Genomic DNA, 19,318 nt, shown 5'->3' with positions numbered 1-19,318 from the left:
ATATCTAAAACTATGATGTTTTTGTGTTCTATTTTTTATATATATTATTTTATAATTTAGTTGAAATATCTTTTGTGAACAACATTTGTTATTATTTTTTTTAACATTTTTTAAGTAATATAAAGCGTTAAAATGTAAAATTTAGAGTTTTAAAATGTTTTATTTTAATTATTAATAGTTTCATTTAAGTTGTTTTATAAAATTTTAGATATATATGACAAATATTCAACTAAAGTTGATGGAATGGGGTATATCATGTCCTTTTCAGATCCTAAATACCCGAATTCGACTCGGACCTAGGGGTGGGCGTTCGGGTACCCATTCGGGTTCGGTTCGGGTCTATTCGGGTTTCGGGTTTTCGGGATCAAAGATTTCAGTCCCATTTGGATATTTCTAAGTTTTGGTTCGGATCTGTGCGGGTTCGGTTCAGGTTCGGGTAACCTATTAAAATTATTTTAAAAATTTTAAAATTCATTATATACTTTAATTTTCTCAAAATCTATAAACAAAATATTATATTACACAAAAATTTGAATAACATATGTCAAAATACCTAAACTTAACATATAATTTGATTTGATTTGAATATTTGGATAGATAATCAATAGATATTTCAAATATTTTTGGTGTTTTGAGTATATTTTAGCTATTTTAGACATTTACTTTCGACTATTTGTATATATTTTCAAGTATTTTGGACAATTTAAAAATATCATATATATTTTGGATGTTTTTAATAGACAATAAATCTAAAATATTTTTATATAAGGGGTATACAAATCAATTTTGGATATATTCAGGTATCCGGAATACTTCGGTTCGGGTCGGGTTCGGTTCCGGTTCTTTAGATACCAAAATTTTGAACCCGTTCGGATATTTAATCAATTTCAGTTCGGGTTCGGTACTACTTTTTCGGGTCGGATTCGGTTCGGTTCTTCAGATTCAGATTTTTTGCCCAGCCCTACCCGGACCCGATATGAACCCGAAAAATTATGAGTATTTTATGGGTATTTTAATTATAGATCCGAACCGATGCGGACCCGAGACGAACCGATCCAAACTCGAACCGAAAATTTCTAAATATCTATTGGATCTAAATATTTAGGACCCGAAAAAACCTGGATCCGGGAAAAACCGGCCCGATCCCGATCCGAACGCCCAGGCCTTAATCATGTTCTAAGTTCGATTAAATGTTTAAACTTGGGTCAAAATTTGAAACATGGGTTTTAATGGGCCTATAAAATGGGGTATTGTTAGGTCGAGTTAGAGATTATAAAATAGCATTTCCATGACCTAACCATTATTCAAGTTGCCAATGTGGAATGTGATTAGAATAGTATCCATTTTTTCTCCATTACAGTATAGTTAATGCATTAAACGTGGACTTAACGACTAAAATTGGGCCTAGCCCATTTTAAATTGAGAATAAGCGTAGAGATAGATGAGGCCTAACACGTGGCGAGATATAAGTGGGTGTAGTTCAGTGAGAAAGCTCGCTAAAGTGAGTCAAAAAGGGTTTACAAGTTGTAACCGTTTCTCTCAATTCGCTCGTTGTTGTTTGCCTCCGCCGTCTTCAGCTCATCGGCGATTTGGTTAGCTTCTTCTTCTTCTCTTACTCTCGAATGTTCTCTGTTTGCTTTGTGAATCAATTGAGATTTTGGTTCATTTCCTGGGGAATTTGTAGTCTGAATCGATTAGTGCTTAGGTTATACTGATCCTTTAACTTGCTGGTGATGCAATACAGTAAAACGTGTATCGATAGAATGAAAGAGAATCAATGTTCATGGAACAAAGAAACTCAACTCAAGTGTGAAGAATCCACGAAGAAAGAAAAGGATTCTAGAACAACGTTAAGTAATTTTCCCAGAAAGTTTATAGGAAAATCATGTAACAGAAAAGATGAAGAAAAAGCTAACAAACTTTTACAATTTCTCGATTGTTCTTTTCCTCCCTGTAGTTTGTGATCTTATAGTGTTTCTTCTGCCACGTCATCCAATCGCTTCCTCTATTTCCCTGTATCATGATGCTTTGTTATTGAAAATTTGATGACTCTTTCGTAATGCATTCAGAAAGAAGAAAGGGTTGGAATGGCTGGTCCAAGTGGGAAGAAAGAGAAGGTTGACAAGGCTGGTCCCAGTGGCGGCGGCAAGAAGAAGAAGGACGTTAAGAAGGAGACAGGTCTCGGCCTCAGCGTTAAGAAAGATGAGAACTTTGGGGAATGGTACTCTGAGGTTTGTTTTTTTTTACTCGGTAACAAGCATGTTGTGATTTGAACATTTGTTTTGTTCCAAGCAGATTTGTTTATGACAGTTCTTTTTTTGATGTCTGTCTAGGTTTGTAAACACGAGATGATTGAGTACTACGATATCTCTGGATGTTACATCCTTAGGCCATGGTCAATGGCCATTTGGGAGATTATGCAAGTGAGTATACCATCGTTATTTTTTATATTAAATTTCTTGTCAATCACAATGATAGTAAAAGCATGTTTGTTTTCATGTAGACTTTCTTTGATGCGGAAATCAAGAAAATGAAGGTGAAGAATTGCTACTTCCCTCTCTTTGTATCTCCTGGTGTCCTCGAGAAGGAGAAGGACCACATCGAGGGTTTCGCTCCAGAGGTATGTTTGTGCATATCTTAATATGATTTTATCTTGTGATAAAGAGGCCTTCGTTTAACAGATTTGAATGTTTGTTTAGGTTGCTTGGGTTACAAAATCGGGCAAATCTGACTTGGAAGTCCCCATTGCAATTCGTCCAACCAGTGAGACAGTGATGTACCCTTACTACAGCAAGTGGATTAGGGGCCACCGTGACTTGCCTTTGAAGCTCAACCAGTGGTGCAATGTTGTTAGATGGGAGTTCAGCAACCCTACCCCATTTATCCGGTACAAAACCATCTATTACTCCTTTCTAGTTTTCTTGCTTATGCCCTTTTCTTGAGCTAGTTAAATATTTTTGCTGTAGATACTGGCTTTTGGTATGGGTTTAAACCCTCAAACACAGAAGTTTCCTTTTTCATAGCCCATTGCCTGACCTTTTTAATTGCAGGAGCCGTGAATTCCTATGGCAGGAAGGGCACACTGCTTTCGCCACAAAAGAAGAAGCCGATGAAGAGGTAACTCTAGTTACTCAACTTATAACTTGATCCAGTACATCTCCTTTTATGCTGCAAACAAGAGTTAAACTTGGCAGCTTCTACTGCTTTAACTGTTCTCAGGTCCTTCAAATTTTGGAGCTTTACCGTCGCATATATGAAGAGTATCTCGCAGTCCCAGTTGTGAAAGGTATGAAGAGTGAAAATGAGAAGTTTGCTGGGGGACTTTACACTACAAGTGTAGAGGTATGTAATTTTCCTATTCTCGTGTCAGAGACACATTCTTCTTCTTTTTTTACTGGTTGATTTTCTCTTTATGGATTAAAACTTTCATTTTGTAGGCTTTCATTCCAAACACGGGTCGTGGTGTACAAGGTGCAACCTCTCATTGTTTGGGACAAAACTTTGCGAAGATGTTTGAGATCAGGTATGAGGATGAGGAAGGAAAGAGAGAAATGGTGTGGCAGAATTCTTGGGCCTACAGTACCAGGACGGTAAATCTTGAGTTATTTTTTATTCACATAGGTTATTCTTCCTCATGAGTTCTCTATTGTTGTTAACTTTTCAACTTTGAATCTTGTATATAGATTGGAGTAATGATTATGACTCACGGAGATGACAAAGGCCTGATACTTCCTCCTAAAGTCGCATCTGTGCAAGTCGTTGTGATCCCTGTGCCATACAAAGATGCTAATACACAAGGAATCTTTGATGCTTGTACTGCTACTGTATCCGCCTTGAGTGAAGCTGGTATCCGTGCTGAAGAAGATTTAAGGGACAACTACTCTCCTGGATGGAAGTATTCAAACTGGGAAATGAAGGGTGTCCCATTGAGAATTGAGATTGGACCCCGAGATCTTGAAAATGATCAGGTAAGCGTGGTTTTTAGCCTGTTGAATATCTCTCCTTTATTCCTTCGGCAGTGGTTTTTAGGTTTAAATATGTACATTTATCTTTGTTTTGCATGGGTATAGGTCAGAACGGTGAGACGGGACAACGGAGTTAAGGAGGATATCCCAAGAGGTAGCTTAGTCGAACATGTTAAGGAACTGCTTGAGAAGATTCAGCAAAACATGTATGAAGTGGCAAGGCAAAAGAGGGAAGCATGTGTGCAAGAAATTAGGACTTGGGATGAGTTTATCAGTGCACTCAACCAAAAGAAACTTATCTTAGCTCCCTGGTGCGACGAAGAGGTGCGTTACAACTGAAACTCTTGTTCTTCTAGCTTTTTGTGGAAAATCAACTGTGAGGGAGAATGCAATTTTAATCTCATTATTTTCAGGAAGTGGAGAGAGATGTCAAGGCACGCACTAAAGGTGAAACTGGAGCAGCTAAAACTCTCTGTTCTCCATTTGAACAGCCAGAACTCCCTGAAGGTCAGAAACAGAGAACCTTTTTATCTCTCTTGAGAAACTCTCGTTGACCTGTCATTGTTTTTTTGTGAATGTACAGGCACTCTCTGCTTTGCATCTGGAAAGCCTGCGAAGAAATGGACCTATTGGGGCAGGAGTTACTAAGTGTTCCTCATGTTTTTGTTCAATGTCTTGTAAAGACTCAAGTGCTTTGATTTGATGATATTTTTGACTCAAAAGTTATTTCAGTTTTTTTCTTAACTGGAACTATAAAGTGATGTTTTGTTTCAAAAGAACTGTTAGAAGGAGAAAAAATGAGATCACCAGTGAATTTGAGATTGGGTCTTGTGGGTTACTATGGTTCTGAGGTTATACCGTTATAGTGATCAGGTCATTAGAACCCTGAATCTAGTCTTCATGAATCGTTTTCATTGCCTAAATTGGTTTATTAGATAAGCTCATAAGCCTTTGCTTGCCTTTAACCCGAAATTGATTATTTCATTCGTAGTAATTTTTTATTGTGTAAAAAGTTACGAATAGTACACAAATATTCTTACCAAAAAACATGTTACAGTATATTGGTAACTTCTGATTCTTAGAAACTTTTAGAAAAACATAAACCATTTGCTTTACAAAAGGAACGATAGAAAATAATTAATACTAATCCATTAAAATCTTTAGTAATTAATTAAATATATGATAAATATCTTAAAAATCATAGTATATATATTTGCAGAATCCACGTTAAAGATTTTATCAACTTTAGTAACCCCTGAAAAGAAAAACCCTGAAACTTGAGTCCCAAGTCTCTCACAAACTTGAGTCCTCAAATCTCTGTTATAAAGCAAGTTTCTTGTTTATTGTTTCAATTCGCAGAAAGAAAAAAACGATGAAGAAGAACAATGCTCGAGTTTATGAACTCAAAGGAAGACTTAAGATCATGCAGGCAGAGGAAAGACATGACTGTTTGTGATTATTACAACAAACTCAAAACTATTTGGGAAGATCTCGCGACTTACCAACAGAAACCTAATTTGTGTCTTTGTGGTGGAAGCAACTGCCAAGATTTGGAGACATCTAGGAACGAAGAGAGATTACATCAGTTCCTCTTGGGATTAGATGCTTCAATCTATACCAATGTTAAGAACGAGATCCTTGACATGGATCCATTACCAAGCTTGGAACAAGCTTATTCGATGGTTTCTCAAGACGAAGAGAATAGGGTTTCGAGTAATCAAGAATTAAGTGGAGAACTCGTCGTTGATGTAAGAAATTCTGTTAACGTAGAGGAAGACTCTGTGGAGACTGTTGACACCAGTCTTGGCGTAACGGTCAAGAAAGATGAAGCTTTCGGACAATGGCATTCTTAGGTAATACATGGTTTACTAGATTAAGACCAGCACCTTGCGCGGGATAAAAATTAAATATAAAAATTATTTTATGTATTATATGTTCTTACATATTATGAAATAATAAATATATATTGAATAATTAAAAAATCATTAACTATTACATATATAATTAAATTGGTGCGAACGTATAAATCAATTTTATTAATCCAAACAATTTTATAAATTTTTTTTTTATAGGATATGTAATTAAATTTAAATGATATTAACATACATAGTATATTTTTAATATTAATGTCTATTTTTTTTTTAAATGATGCTTTCTACTCATATGTTTTTTTGATCATGTGTATCTTTAATAGCAAAAACTTTAAATTACTGATAACAAAATTTTAATTGTGGGATTAATAATTTTAGTAATTGATAATTTAAAAAAATTTATCAATGTTAGTTCAAAACTTTTATCAAAAAACATTATTCAAAGTAAATTTTGAAACTAAAATATTTATTTATTCAATATGGTTTATAGTTTAATTTAGAATGATATATATACATATATATTTTAAATCTTAATGATTAATTAAATTAGACTTTTACTTATATGATTTTGTAATTATTTGTATTTTGTCATAACAAAAATTTTAAACCATGGATCGCAAAATTTGAATGTGAGACTTTTAACAGTTTTAGTAATTTATAGTCATTTTTTAAAATTCAAAATATAAAATATACAGAAAAATCTAAATTTTTATATTATGGTTATTGTGTTTTTTAAAAGTTATTTTAATAGTTTTAAATTAAACAAATTTGATAGAAAATACATTTTTTTATCAGATATTTATTATTCAAAATCATTAATTGTCATATATACTTTATCCACATTAGGCAATTCCGTAATTTTTATTTAATGAAATAATAAATGACATTAATAATGAATTTATGGTTAGTTTAATAAAAAAATTATTATATAATTAGATGGACCAACCTATTTCTCTAGTAATTCTAAGAATCATCCTAATGATGACATGTGGCTACAAAAAGAAGTTGTAATATTTCACAAATAATATATAGGGGATAAGTCTATACTTTAACTGTTTCTAGTTTCACTTCTTTTGTCCTAAAACTAGTTTTGTAACATCTGGTTTTATTGTTTTAAAAAAGGTTTGCAGGTGTGGTGAGATGATGGCATACTATGATATAAGTGAATGTTACATTCTAAGGCCAAATGCTATGAAGATTTGGAATATAATGCGAGTTAGTTAACTTAAAAACAAAATCATCTCTTTCTTTTGTTTTTCAAGCTCAATGATTAATTAAGTACCATTTTTTTGTAGACTTACTTTGATGCTGTATTGGAGAAAGCAGAAGTGGATGAGAATTATTTCCCTCTGTTTGTATCAGCTAGTGTTCTTGAGAAGGAGAAGGATCACGTACAAGGTTTTGCTCCAGAGGTTTGCGTGTATACATATACTTAAAAATTCTATTAACTTTTGGGTGTGTTTTTTTAACCAATCTTGGATGCTATGTTAATCTGTTTTAAAGGTTGCATGGGTTACAAAAGCTGGTAAATCTGATTTGAACGTTCCAATTGCAATTCGTCCAACGAGTGAGACTGTGATATATATCCTTACTTCAGCAAGTGGATAAAGAGCCACCGTGACTTGCCTTTGGAGCTGAACCAATGGAACAATGTTGTTAGATGGGAGTTTAGCAAACCTACTCCATTCATATACTCTCTTAGATTTTCAATAACTTCTTGAGTTAAGACACTAATCGTTTTATATGACTTGAATCTTGAATTCTTATCATCGCAGGAGCCGAGAGTTCTTGTGGCAAGAAGGACACACTGCTCACGCTACAGAAGAAGAGGCAGATAAAGAGGTAGCACTAGTTTGCCCTTTGTGATCTAAATCTTAACCACTTTAATTTATACTTGAAAAAACATGTTAATTTCTCTGCTTAATTGTTTAGGTTCTTGAGGTTTTGGACCATTACCGTCACCTTTATGAAGAATATCTCGTAGTCCCGGTTGTAAAAGGTATGAAGAGTGAGAATGAGAAGTTTGCAGGTGCACGTTACACCACAAGTGTTGAGGTAATAGTTACATTTAAAAATTTGGACTGATTAAGGAGTTGTCACATAATTCTTTACAAACCAAAAAATGTGATTGTGTTTTAGGCTTTCATACCAGAAACTGGTCGTGGTATACAAGGTGCAACCTCGCATTGCCTAGGAACAAAGTTTGCAAAGATGTTTGACATCGAATTTACAAATAAAGAAGGAAAAAATGAACTGGTGTGGCAGAAGGAAAAAAATCTTGAAAGTCTTCTTTTTTTAGTAGAAAGCTTTTGTTCTTGCTCATGAAATAATGACTCATGGAGATGACAAAGGATTGGTGAATCCTCCTAAAGTAGCACCAATCCAAGTCATTGTGATCCCAGTGCCATTCAAAGATGCGGATACCAAGGAGATTTCTAAAGCTTGCAGTGCCGTGAAAGATGCCTTGCGGGAAGCTGGTATACGTGCTAAAGAAGATTTGTCCGATAACTATTCTCCTAAATGGAAGTATTCACATTGGGAGATAAAAGGTGTTCCACTTAGAATTGAGATCGGACCTAGAGATTTAGCCAAAAAGCAGGTCAGAACTGTGAGAAGAGATAATGGAGTTAAGGCTGATGTTCCAAGAGTAGGTTTAGTTGAACACGTTAAGGAGTTGCTTGGAAAGATTCAGCAAAACATGTTTGATGTAGCTAAGCAGAAGCGAGATGATGCTTGTGTGGTTGTAAAGACTTGGGATGAGTTTGTTGAAGCACTTGGTCAAAAGAAACTCATTTTAGCTCCATGGAGCGATGAAGAGGTAATGTCACACAAAGACCCTTACAAATTTTTGTAGAAGCCTCTTTTTAATGTCTTCTTGCCTTATTGTAGGAGGTTGAAATGGATGTTAAGAGAAGGACCAAAGATGAAGTTGGAGCAGCTAAGACTCTTTGTTCTCCATTTGATCAGCCTGAAATTCCAGAAGGTAGGTCACAAACTCTACTTAACTTTGACATTTTATCTCTCTTGAAGCTCAGATGTTATCAGGACTAATTAAAGCATAATATGTTTTTGTTGCAGGGACTCTATGTTTTGCTTCAGGAAAGCTTGCTAAGAAGTGGACTTATTGGGGCAAGAGTTATTAGGTTCATCCGTTCATTACATGTTTGCTTCTTGTTGCGTCTTTCTTTCTACTTCGTTTTGATTTTGGTCTGGTTTTGATGCTTAGCCATAACATTTAAAGTGCAAATCTGTTATTGACAATTGATATTGTTATTGTTATTCATATATTCAGTAAAGCTTTTTCGTCTCTCTTGTTGTGTGATGCTCTTTGTTTTGAAGAATTTCTTATGAATTTTAATTTAATACAGATGTTAAGTATATAGAAATCATATCAGAAACAAACTAGGAATTGACCTATTTGATTAAAACTCTTCGATTATAGTCAGTAAGAGATGTTTCGTTAAGATAATTAATTTAAATGGTGGTTTTGGATTAATATGAAAATTATCTCCCTTGGAATTCAACTATTCCAAAAATAAATATGAAGTTTTTATATGAAAAATCTTTGGTTATCCATACGCAAGATAGATTTATGTTAATTTACTTTAGATCTCTAATGGTGTATCATTTTTCTATATTTGTTTTGTTAGTTTTCATTATTTAAATTTTTTTTGCTCAGAAAGCTTAATAATACAATCGATAAACAAAAAAGATAATTAATTTAAATGGTTTGGCTTTTGTCTTGGGAGACGTACGGCCTGGTCCAAAACTTCTAGACATTTTAAAAGTTTAAGTGTACGCTGGGGTACTTAAACTTGATAAATCCGGTCTCTGTTCATTATGATGGTATGTTTGGTAATCTCTTTAAAGGGATAATTAAGCATAGTAATCATGGGTGTTCCATTGGTCTATTAGACTCCAACAACACGTTTCATCACACTGTCTGTCTTCTTAATTTTCTCTAATCTATTGCCTCCTTTCCGAATAGTATGAGTTTGTAATTTAAAAAAAAAAATCATTCGAGCTCTACAGAAATATATAAAAACAATCCTTAATTCCACAAAGACATGCTAATGACAATTTATCTACGAGAGTTGACTGCATTTAAGTATAGTTGAAGGTTTGCTCTGCAAATCGAAAAATATTTGTGACTTTCTTGGAACTTGAATGCAATACTTAAATCTTGTTATGATTGTTTATTTGCTTCTCTAGCACACGTGTCGAAAGCACTTCTGATTTTTACTAACTGTAATATATTAGTAACTGTTATACAAAAAAATAAATTAGTTTACTGTGTAATTAATTACATTAGCAGATAGTCAATGCTCACTTATGTAAGGAGATCTGTGCCACGTGTCACGTGATCCATCATCTTCTTCTTCTCGTGATAACTGATGAACCCATAGTGTTAAAAAAAAAAAATTTATTCTAATACTATTTGAGTTGGGATCACATGGAATATGCTTATTCAAAAAAAAAAGTAAATCAAAAAATTGATTCCTTAGTGATCATTTTACAGACTGGTCTTTCTTCTCTTTCTTTCTTTCTGGCTTTAGCTTATCTGTGACCTATCTTTGTCACTTTCTAACAGAACATAGAATAAGGTATAATCTCCAGACATCATAGATTTCATCGAATGTTCTTCTTCTTCGTCTTTCTTCTTTAATTTTTGATTTGTTAAAGTCATTAAAACTGGAAGGAGGTAATGAAAAATGGTACGGAGAAGGTAGAAGATGATGGACCTACTACTGCTTGAATCTTTGGCGGGCACAAACAGGTCACTTTCAATGATACTTGCTGTCCAGTGTGGGTTCCCCTGTTTCCTCTCACCCCTGACCCCATCTAATCACTCTTTCCAACTTGCTACACTCTTATGAGAGAGAGAGAAAACTAATCTTTCAAATTTTTGATTATTTTCTTACAGTCTGTGTGAGAGAGAGAGAGAGAAGTAAAATAAGTTCAGATTGTTTGTCAAGAAGATTTAAATTTCTAGAGGTGGTGAAGGAGATCACAGATCTTCTGTTCATATGAAGAGATCTTTCCTTGTAAGTTCTATCAATCTTATCCTCTCTTGCTTCTTCTCTTGTTTAGACATATGATGAAACATACTCAAAACTCCAATGCTCTTGTCTTCTCAAATCTGGTTATACTATGTCTTGTCTGCTGAGATCTGAAATCTGATTAAAAGTTTTGATAATTTTAGACTTACTGTTCTAGATTTCCCTCTTTCTTCCTGATTTGATGTTTGCTTGCTTATAGAGGTGAAATGTAGTACTCACCTAACTATATCTCTATTTTTCATGAGCTTTAAAGTTCATACACTCATTGTTCATGCATTTATCTGGTTTTTTTTTTTTTTTTTTTTTTGCAGCTCTGGTATGTGCTCCTGGTACAAGCATTCTTCTATGGTGCTTGGTATAGTGTTGGTGGAAGCCTGCATTGTGAATATTCAAACTCGGTGATTCTTCACCGGCCTCACAGCGTCTCAATCACAGAGTTTGGAGCGGTTGGAGATGGTGTCACTCTAAACACTAAAGCCTTTCAGAATGCTCTGTTCTACCTCAACTCTTTCTCTGATAAAGGCGGTGCCAAGCTTTTTGTTCCTGCTGGTCAGTGGCTTACCGGTAGTTTCGACCTTATCAGCCATCTAACGTTATGGCTAGACAAGGGTGCAACCATTCTCGGTTCAACGGCAAGTCTTTCACAAGAATACATTTTGTTATTATATAACAATGACATTACTTATAAAACTTAAATGTCTTTCTCAGAGCTCGGAGAATTGGCCTGTGGTTGATCCTTTACCATCATATGGACGAGGAAGAGAGTTGCCTGGTAGAAGACATAGGAGTCTTATATATGGTCAGAACCTCACAGATGTAGTCATAACAGGTACTACTAGTTAAACAATGTATATGGATGATTCGTTTTTGAAACGTTGATGTTAGTCTGATGATGGTACTGTAATTATAGGTGAGAATGGGACTATAGATGGTCAAGGAAGTGTATGGTGGGATTGGTTTAGAAACGGAGAGCTAAACTATACAAGACCTCATATTGTTGAGCTCATAAACACTACAGGTCTTATCATCTCCAACCTCACCTTCTTGAATTCACCCTTTTGGAACATTCATCCTGTTTATTGCAGGTTAGTTCTAACTTATCTAATGAGATTTGACTTCAGCTAATCTTGTGTTCTGATATGGATTTATTTTTGGTTGTCTGAACAGAGATGTTCTTGTAAAGAATCTCACAATCTTGGCTCCTCTTGACTCTCCAAACACAGACGGAGTTGATCCAGGTGAGTTCCATTGCAAACTTTACTCGTAGAGTTTAATCTAAAACCAATTGGTGATAAGTGGATTGACTCGTATCCGTTATAGGCTAGTTAATACCATTTTTCTTAATGCAGATTCATCAACTAACGTTTGCATAGAGGATTGTTACATAGTTACTGGAGATGATTTAGTGTCGATAAAAAGCGGATGGGATGAGTACGGCATATCCTACGCAAGACCGAGCTCCAAGATCAAGATCAACCGGGTAACGGGTCAAACCACTTCAAGCTCAGGAATAGCGATAGGAAGTGAAATGTCAGGAGGTGTTTCTGACATCTATATCAAAGACTTACATCTATTCAACTCCAATACCGGAATCAGGATCAAGACTTCTCCTGGACGAGGCGGGTACGTTAGAAACGTTCATGTGTCTAACGTGAAGTTCCATAACGTGCAGAAAGCTATTAGGTTCACTGGTAAGTACGGTGAACATCCTGATGAAAACTTCGATCCCAAGGCACTTCCGGTTATAGAGAAGATAACGTTTGAGAATGTTAATGGTGAAGGTATCGGTGTGGCGGGTCTTCTTGAAGGTATAGAAGGAGATGAGTTTAAGAACATATGTTTTCTTAATGTTACTCTTATAGTGAAGAAGAACTCGAAGAAAGCTCCATGGAAATGCTCACACGTTAGAGGCTATTCACAGTGGGTTTCGCCGGAGATTACTTGTGATTCTTTTGGAGAGAATATCTTCCCGGAGCATAGCTCTGATTGTTTTGGGTTATCAGAGAATGATCTGGAGAAATCAAGTGGTTTAAGTAGATCACCATGGTTGCTTTCTTGGTAAGTTACTGGAGTTTGACCTAAGGGAAACACACACAGTTTGCTTGAGTGTGAAGAAACCTCTTCAAATTTTCCTTCCATTTTTTTCTGAGGTTTTGTTTTTCAAAAGTGATGCTTTCGTTCTTTCTTCATTTTTGTTGTTTTGTTGTAAATTTGTGTGCAGTGAGGAGAATAATCAGAGTGACTTGAGAGCTTTTTTGTTGTTGTTTTTTTGTATGGGATTTTTAATGCTTTGGTGAGCAGAACAAGTGTAATATCTTCTTCTCAAAGATGCTTGAAACTGATTTTTTTGTGTTTTTTTTTCTTCTGATTGAATTCTTGTGTTGCTAACAATTATTTCTGCAATCTCAAATTCCATTAGAAAAAGAAAACTGTAGCTATTAGCGTTTGATCCAAAAATAACAACTAAAAAACTAAAGAAAAATAACTGAATGATAGCTTAGTGGTAAAGGATTGGTTTAATGTAAAGTGTAAATCTGTAAGTTCAATTCATGTAAGGAACAAAATTGTTGTTATTTGGTCAGACAAAATAGGACTATTTCGTTATGTCTCGTTAGAATATAACATCTCTAATTAACAAAAAAAAAAAGATTATTAACAGAAAAATATTCTACCAAGAAAAAACATTCGGATAACTTTTTTTTGTCAAACACATTCGGATAACTTAATTCAAACAATCTACAAGAAAAAAAAACTCAACTTAAACTTAAAGATATATTTGATTAAAAATCTGATAGCAAACCGAAACAAGTAATGTGCTAAATCGGTTCATATAAGACTAGTTGTATTATACCAAATCATAAACTAGTAATGCAATTTCTGAAACTAATTTTTGCATACTAATAAACAACAACAAAAAAACTTCTTAAGAAGGGTCTGAATTTTTTCCTCCTTACAAGTTACAACAGAACAATAAAATAACGTAATACAGTAGAAACAAAACTTTGAATAAACCTTCGACAAGTGATTTACATCATTACAAAACTAACTTTTTTTTTTTTGAACAAAACTAACTTTTTCACCCACTGTATTAGTCAATTCTACATTCCATCTTTGCTTTTGTTTTTAAATCAGTAGTGATAAGCTCTTGAGATCTTTAGTCTTCTCACGCTAGACAAGAACATCCTATAGAATAATCAATTAAACACCCATTTGACTTCTGCATCATAAATTGAAAAGTGTGTTTAATTGGAAATTTAATAAATTAAATAAGGAAACTACTTACTCCCAAGGAACATCTCCTACCATCATCCAGTCACCTTCCTTGTCTGCATACGTTAACACGTGACTCTTCTCGCTACACATCTCTTCTTCTTCAGCCCCTGTTACAGTATTCATTCTTATTTACCATTCACCCACTATACTCTCACTCTTCTTGCTCACATACCACGCATTCTTAACTCTATAGATAGAATTGATCATGGTCTACATGACCTGCTTTAAATTTCGGGGGTGTGAAACAATTGCTAAACATATATTTTTTTAACGTTTGGAAGCAAAATGATATACACATATTAACCACTAATACTTTCGAAACTATAGACAATGTTTTATACATACCGTTTCTGCATGCAAAGATATATAACTATATATATATATATGATCATATTGGATGATATGATAGTTTATAATCTTAAAAGAGCCAAAACAAAAGGATATATATAAAATGGGTTATGGTTTACATGCAAATATTAATATTTGAATATGTATATATGTGTGTGTAGATTCTTACATAGGATTGAAGCGTTGAACATGTAGTCGAGAGTTGTGATCAAATCATGGTATCCATTAAGAGCAAAGAGATCGATCTTTCTTCCAATAGGAACTCCTTCCATGTTCACCTTCACGAAGAAGCTTCCAAGACTATTACACTCGTTTTGATCTTCTTCTTCTTCTTCCATGATCATCTCATGATCAGCCGCAACGACTTCATATTCATGATTTTCTCCACCGCTGTAATATTGACCGGGAGATGATCCAAAGCTGAGTCCAAGCCTCAGGTCCGTGCTTAGGTTCCGAGTATTACTTGAAGAGCCACCAAATGGGTTGCTTTTGCAGCTACTCTCTATCGACGAAGACGATGAGCTTCTACCTCTTCCCATTTCTTTTGTTCTCTCTGGTTTGTATCTAAATAGGTGATTAATGATTTGAACGTGTGTGTGTGTATATATATATATAGAGGAGGATTTTTTATTTTTTTAATATTTTTTTCGAAGAGGAAGAATTGATATTGATATGGTCTTGGTGATATTTTTGTTTTTCAATAAAAATTAAAATGGAGATGGTGGAATGATGAGACAGTGTGGTTAAAGATGTTGTTGATGTAGCAGACAACAGATACACGTGTCATGTAGACATTTGGTCAAAGTGTTGGTTTGACTTTGTGCTCGAATTTTTTTGTTGGATGTGTTGTGTTTAACTGAGCGTGTATTGTTTCAAAGTAAACACTCGACTCCTAGTACTCTTCGTTTACCAAAAAAAACATTGTTTCTTAGTATTTCTTGACAAACAAACACAAACATATAGAGTTTGTCTAATAGTATTTCGGTACTCCTTCTAGGCATGGACATTCGGGTACGGCTCAGTTCTTTCGGGTATCAGGTTTTTCGAGTTTAGAAATTAGGCTCCGTTTGGGTATTACAAAATTTCGGGTCGGATTCTCTCGGGTCTGGGTGGGTTTGGTTATGATGTAAAAGAATCTGAAAAAACCGAATAATCAATGTATCTGAAACGGGTTCGGATAATATTACCCAAAGTAACCATATTACCTGATTCGTTTCGGATATTTTGTATCTAAACTACCCAAATGTACAAAAAAATAACCAAAAATACTTATTAGGTACTGTTTTGTTTGAGTATTTCTATCCAAACTATCATATTTTATCCGAAAATACAAAAAGTATTCAAAATAACTAATATATTTAATTTATAATTTAAATTTAAATTATTAAAATAATCATACATATAATTATAAATAATATTTGTAAATATATATTTACATTTTAGATATTTTGGGATACTCATTCGGTTCTCGGTTTAGATTGGATTAGGTACCGGTTCTTCGGATACATTAATTTAGGACCAATTCGGTTATTTACCCCGGGTCCGATCGGGTTCGGGACCCTGATTTTCAGGTCGGTTTCGGATCGGTTCTTCGGTTCCGGATATTTTTGCCATCCCTAACTCCTTCTATTTTTTTCTGATTGAATATCAAATTTATTTATCAGATAGATAGAACATTTACGGAATAAGACCTATTTATGTGAATCTACTAAAAAAGAATTAAAAAATGTAAAACCAAAGTATTATTCTAAACTTAGTTCAAACCTTCTTTTCATCATCCCTTCCATTTGATGATCCCTTGCATAGCGAAAAGAAGAGATACGATTGCGTATCAGCTTATCAATGGTACATGTGATTGCCTTTGTCGATGTCCAGTTCCCCCATGATGCCTTGAGTTTCTTTATTTCCAAATAGTGTATGTAATTGTTTGGAACGTCATTCGCTTCATCACTATATCTATCCTACAATGCGAAGGCTGTAACATTGTGGCTACTGTTTCCCAGTCAGGGGTAATAGCATCACCTAGCAATTTCCCTTCAATATTTATCTGGACTACTCCTTCTGTTTTTAATACTCTCTTTGTTTTATAATAAGAGTCATTTTAACCTTTAAATTTTATTTCATTAAAAGTATCGTTTTACATTAAAAGTATTATTTAGTAAATAATTTTCCAATTTTATTTTTCTTTTAGTTCAATAATTAATAAAACCAAACAAAATGTTATACTAAATAGAAGTAAATAAAAAAATTAATTAACAATTTTAATGAGTATGTAAAAACTTTAAATGACACCTATTATGAAACAAATGAAATATTTAACATTAAAATGTTAGCTAGAAAACTTTCATTTATGCAAATTTTATTAACTTTTTATATTGTATGAACTTTTGTATTATACCGTTTATTTTTACAGATGAATAATTATTGATGCTTTTCGTTAAAAATATTAAGAATAAAGTTTACTTGATATGTGTGCATAATACTAAAACGTTATCTATTAAAAACGGATGAAGTATTTATTATTCTTGGATTTTACTTATCTAATTAAAATGACAAATGTGCGGAAAATATAAAAGTATCTATAATCTCACTCCATAATTTTTTTCAAAATGGAGTTTGAAATAAGAAATGCTCCAACCTCGTTCCATTTTTCACTCTATAATATAATAAACATGGATTTACTCCATAAATGGAGTAATGATTTTATTTTTTGCTCATTACTCAATTTTCATTAAAAAAAAATAGAGTAAGATTGGAGCAAATTCAACCTCGTACTGAAGTTATTCCATTTTGGAGAAAAATGGAAATTTTACACTGAAAATGTTGTAAGATACGCAGTTGCTGCATATCATTTCTTGTTATTGTAAATTTATATTGCATCATAAGCAAACAAAAAACGATTTTATGCAGACATTAGTGAGCTTTATCAAGAAAAAAAACTTAACTGAGACACATATTTGAGCGGCCTTTAAGCAGAACTAAAACAAAGATGAAATCGAAAAGACTTATACGCCACTAAGTGTTTGTAGAAGTTGCATTGTTACATACATTACATATTAATCAAAATAAAATGTAAGGCCTATCTTTAAGGAGTTTTTTTTTTTTTTTATAAACACGTTAAATCCTTAAGGAGTTAGATGAACGTAGTCAAGAGATGCATGTTCTAACCCGATAAGAACATTATTTCTTGGAAAAAAAATTAGAACAATGTGCATTAATTTTTTTTAAACCATGGTTTACTTAAATTTTAGTCCTCGTTCATTTGATCAAATTCAAAGCATGAGTTTATCGTGACGCGCATAGATGCATTCGTGGGTTCGACAAACACAATTTCCATAATTAAGGGTACTCTTCTTTATAACCGCGAGACATTTTTAAAATGTTCTTCTTAGCATAAAATAGTAATATTTGTTTAATCAAATAACAAGTGCTCACGTCTCAATTACGTCATCAGCTCGCTAATAGTGTTTTTGATTATGAAAATAAAAACAAAACAAAAAGTCTACATGGACTACATAGTATCCAAGCATGACGAGAGTTTGAGCTTCACATGATTCTAACAGCACCCATTGAGAGTGCTTCACATGATTCTAACAGCACCCATTGAAAGTTTACGGGGGAGAGTTCACATCAAAATCAAAAAAAAAAAAAATAAAATAATTTAATCACATGAACTTTTCTTTCCTAAAGTTTTTTCGGCTGAACCCTTCTCTCATAAAGTTCAACACGGTAGCGTGGACCCCACGTATCGTGGCGGTCCACAATTAATCTAGTTTTTTTTTTCTTAAAAAAATCAAAAAGAAAAAAAAAATTTAATAATAAAAAATTAAAAAGATGAAATCTAAGGAGGGTTCACTGGTGATCTTGCTTTAATCTACTTCCCTTTTAGTTACACTCAATTTCTTTGATAGTTTGATTGTTACTTTATTTCTTTTTTCTGTTACTTTATTTCAACATAAAGCAAATAGTCAAGTCCAACCAAAAACTTTTACACTATTTAAAACCAACTCTTTTATACGTAATTAAAGTGGATTATTTAAACTTCTTTCTTTATAAGCAAAAAGGTAGTGCTTTTGTGTCTATCATCTTTGCGTGCCATAAACCAAAACACATCAAATTAGTTATTTATCTGCTGCTATGTCCTCTCCTTTGTATCTTTATAAAAAAAAATTAAGGTGGCTAAAGAAATCAACATGTCTTTAAAAAATATACTCTTTGGATTTTTTATATAAAGACATGTACCAATTTTCGGCCACACAGAAAATTGCATGTTCTTTGGTTTTATACGTTACATGTAATAAATCGAAGGAAGAAAGAAACCGAGAAATAAATGGGGAAAAAAGAGAGAGAAAAAAAAAAGAGAAAAGGGAGGCAAGCATGATGGATGAGTAATGAATGCGTAACCTTAAAGAGAGGAGCTAATGAAAGATGCTTCTCCTATGGACTTAAGGAGACGTCACAATTCTCCTCACACACTTGAAAACATAATTTTTCACAAGCACAAGAAAATGCAGACACAATGCCCATAAAACCACCATCGACAACATTTTCACATTCCCCACATCACGTGCCTTTTTCCACGTGTCTCCTCACTTTGTCGCCTTTTGAATTGATCACTCCTTTGCTTGAACATGACCAATCAAGATGATTTTTTTTTAACAACATCAAGATGATTATAAACTCCTTCTATTCTTTTTTTATAAAAATCCTTATATTCCTCTTTTTTTTTTCCTTTTTATATTTGGTATGTTTTAAAAATATACTCTATTGTCCATATTTAAACACCAAATTTAACAAACCA

The 19,318-nt window shown here is 33.6% G+C and overlaps 3 protein-coding genes and 1 pseudogene across 7 annotated transcripts; 3 read left to right on the top strand and 1 right to left on the bottom strand.

Moving 5' to 3' along the window:
• The first annotated feature begins 1,442 nt into the window (after positions 1 to 1,442).
• LOC111211376 (proline--tRNA ligase, cytoplasmic-like) lies at positions 1,443 to 4,784 on the top strand. The gene is made up of 12 exons (XM_022712399.2): positions 1,443 to 1,592; positions 2,070 to 2,231; positions 2,334 to 2,423; positions 2,504 to 2,620; positions 2,700 to 2,887; positions 3,051 to 3,117; positions 3,220 to 3,342; positions 3,438 to 3,590; positions 3,684 to 3,968; positions 4,071 to 4,289; positions 4,379 to 4,472; positions 4,549 to 4,784. The coding sequence occupies exons 2-12, from the start codon at positions 2,088 to 2,090 to the stop codon at positions 4,611 to 4,613; spliced, it is 1,545 nt and encodes a 514-aa protein (XP_022568120.1). The 5' UTR covers positions 1,443 to 1,592; positions 2,070 to 2,087; the 3' UTR covers positions 4,614 to 4,784.
• Positions 4,785 to 5,337: 553 nt separating this feature from the next.
• Positions 5,338 to 9,853, top strand: LOC111211368 (annotated as a pseudogene).
• Positions 9,854 to 10,307: 454 nt separating this feature from the next.
• Positions 10,308 to 13,238, top strand: LOC111211377 (probable polygalacturonase). 4 transcript variants are annotated; one of them, XM_022712402.1, is made up of 8 exons: positions 10,308 to 10,440; positions 10,536 to 10,642; positions 10,761 to 10,881; positions 11,208 to 11,528; positions 11,605 to 11,725; positions 11,807 to 11,981; positions 12,064 to 12,134; positions 12,246 to 13,238. In XM_022712402.1, the coding sequence occupies exons 3-8, from the start codon at positions 10,864 to 10,866 to the stop codon at positions 12,956 to 12,958; spliced, it is 1,419 nt and encodes a 472-aa protein (XP_022568123.1). In that variant the 5' UTR covers positions 10,308 to 10,440; positions 10,536 to 10,642; positions 10,761 to 10,863; the 3' UTR covers positions 12,959 to 13,238. The 4 variants fall into 4 exon arrangements, with proteins under 4 accessions (XP_022568123.1, XP_048616260.1, XP_022568125.1 ...); XM_048760303.1 differs by having other exon boundaries at positions 10,354 to 10,613; XM_022712404.2 differs by having other exon boundaries at positions 10,354 to 10,881; positions 12,246 to 12,587; positions 12,678 to 13,238.
• Positions 13,239 to 13,816: 578 nt separating this feature from the next.
• On the bottom strand, positions 13,817 to 15,322 carry LOC111211370 (auxin-responsive protein IAA30). 2 transcript variants are annotated; one of them, XM_022712391.2, is made up of 3 exons: positions 14,687 to 15,322; positions 14,200 to 14,276; positions 13,817 to 14,113 (listed from the first exon to the last, which is right to left on the bottom strand). In XM_022712391.2, exons 1-3 carry the CDS (start codon positions 15,054 to 15,056, stop codon positions 14,060 to 14,062), a joined length of 501 nt encoding a protein of 166 aa, XP_022568112.1. In that variant the 5' UTR covers positions 15,057 to 15,322; the 3' UTR covers positions 13,817 to 14,059. The 2 variants fall into 2 exon arrangements, with proteins under 2 accessions (XP_022568112.1, XP_022568111.1); XM_022712390.2 differs by having other exon boundaries at positions 13,817 to 14,079; positions 14,180 to 14,276; positions 14,687 to 15,145.
• Between the last annotated feature and the right edge of the window lie 3,996 nt (positions 15,323 to 19,318).

Source organism: Brassica napus, chromosome C6 (assembly GCF_020379485.1).
Source record: "Brassica napus cultivar Da-Ae chromosome C6, Da-Ae, whole genome shotgun sequence".
NCBI classification, from domain to species: domain Eukaryota; kingdom Viridiplantae; phylum Streptophyta; class Magnoliopsida; order Brassicales; family Brassicaceae; genus Brassica; species Brassica napus.
This window is presented reverse-complemented; position numbering and strand designations above follow the sequence as displayed.

Excerpts from the sequence above, each read along its gene's own strand:
- LOC111211376 (XM_022712399.2), top strand. The coding sequence starts at position 2,088 with ATGGCTGGTCCAAGTGGGAAGAAAGAGAAGGTTGACAAGGCTGGTCCC. Across the intron at positions 2,621-2,699 it reads TCGAGGGTTTCGCTCCAGAG|GTTGCTTGGGTTACAAAATC; the intron begins GTATGTTTGTGC and ends ATGTTTGTTTAG. Across the intron at positions 3,343-3,437 it reads TTTACACTACAAGTGTAGAG|GCTTTCATTCCAAACACGGG; the intron begins GTATGTAATTTT and ends TTCATTTTGTAG.
- LOC111211377 (XM_022712402.1), top strand. Across the intron at positions 11,726-11,806 it reads CACAGATGTAGTCATAACAG|GTGAGAATGGGACTATAGAT; the intron begins GTACTACTAGTT and ends CTGTAATTATAG. Across the intron at positions 12,135-12,245 it reads CACAGACGGAGTTGATCCAG|ATTCATCAACTAACGTTTGC; the intron begins GTGAGTTCCATT and ends TTCTTAATGCAG.
- LOC111211370 (XM_022712390.2), bottom strand. The coding sequence starts at position 15,056 with ATGGGAAGAGGTAGAAGCTCATCGTCTTCGTCGATAGAGAGTAGCTGC. Across the intron at positions 14,277-14,686 it reads GTTCAACGCTTCAATCCTAT|GGGCTGAAGAAGAAGAGATG; the intron begins GTAAGAATCTAC and ends ATACTGTAACAG. Across the intron at positions 14,080-14,179 it reads GTAGGAGATGTTCCTTGGGA|GATGTTCTTGTCTAGCGTGA; the intron begins GTAAGTAGTTTC and ends ATTATTCTATAG.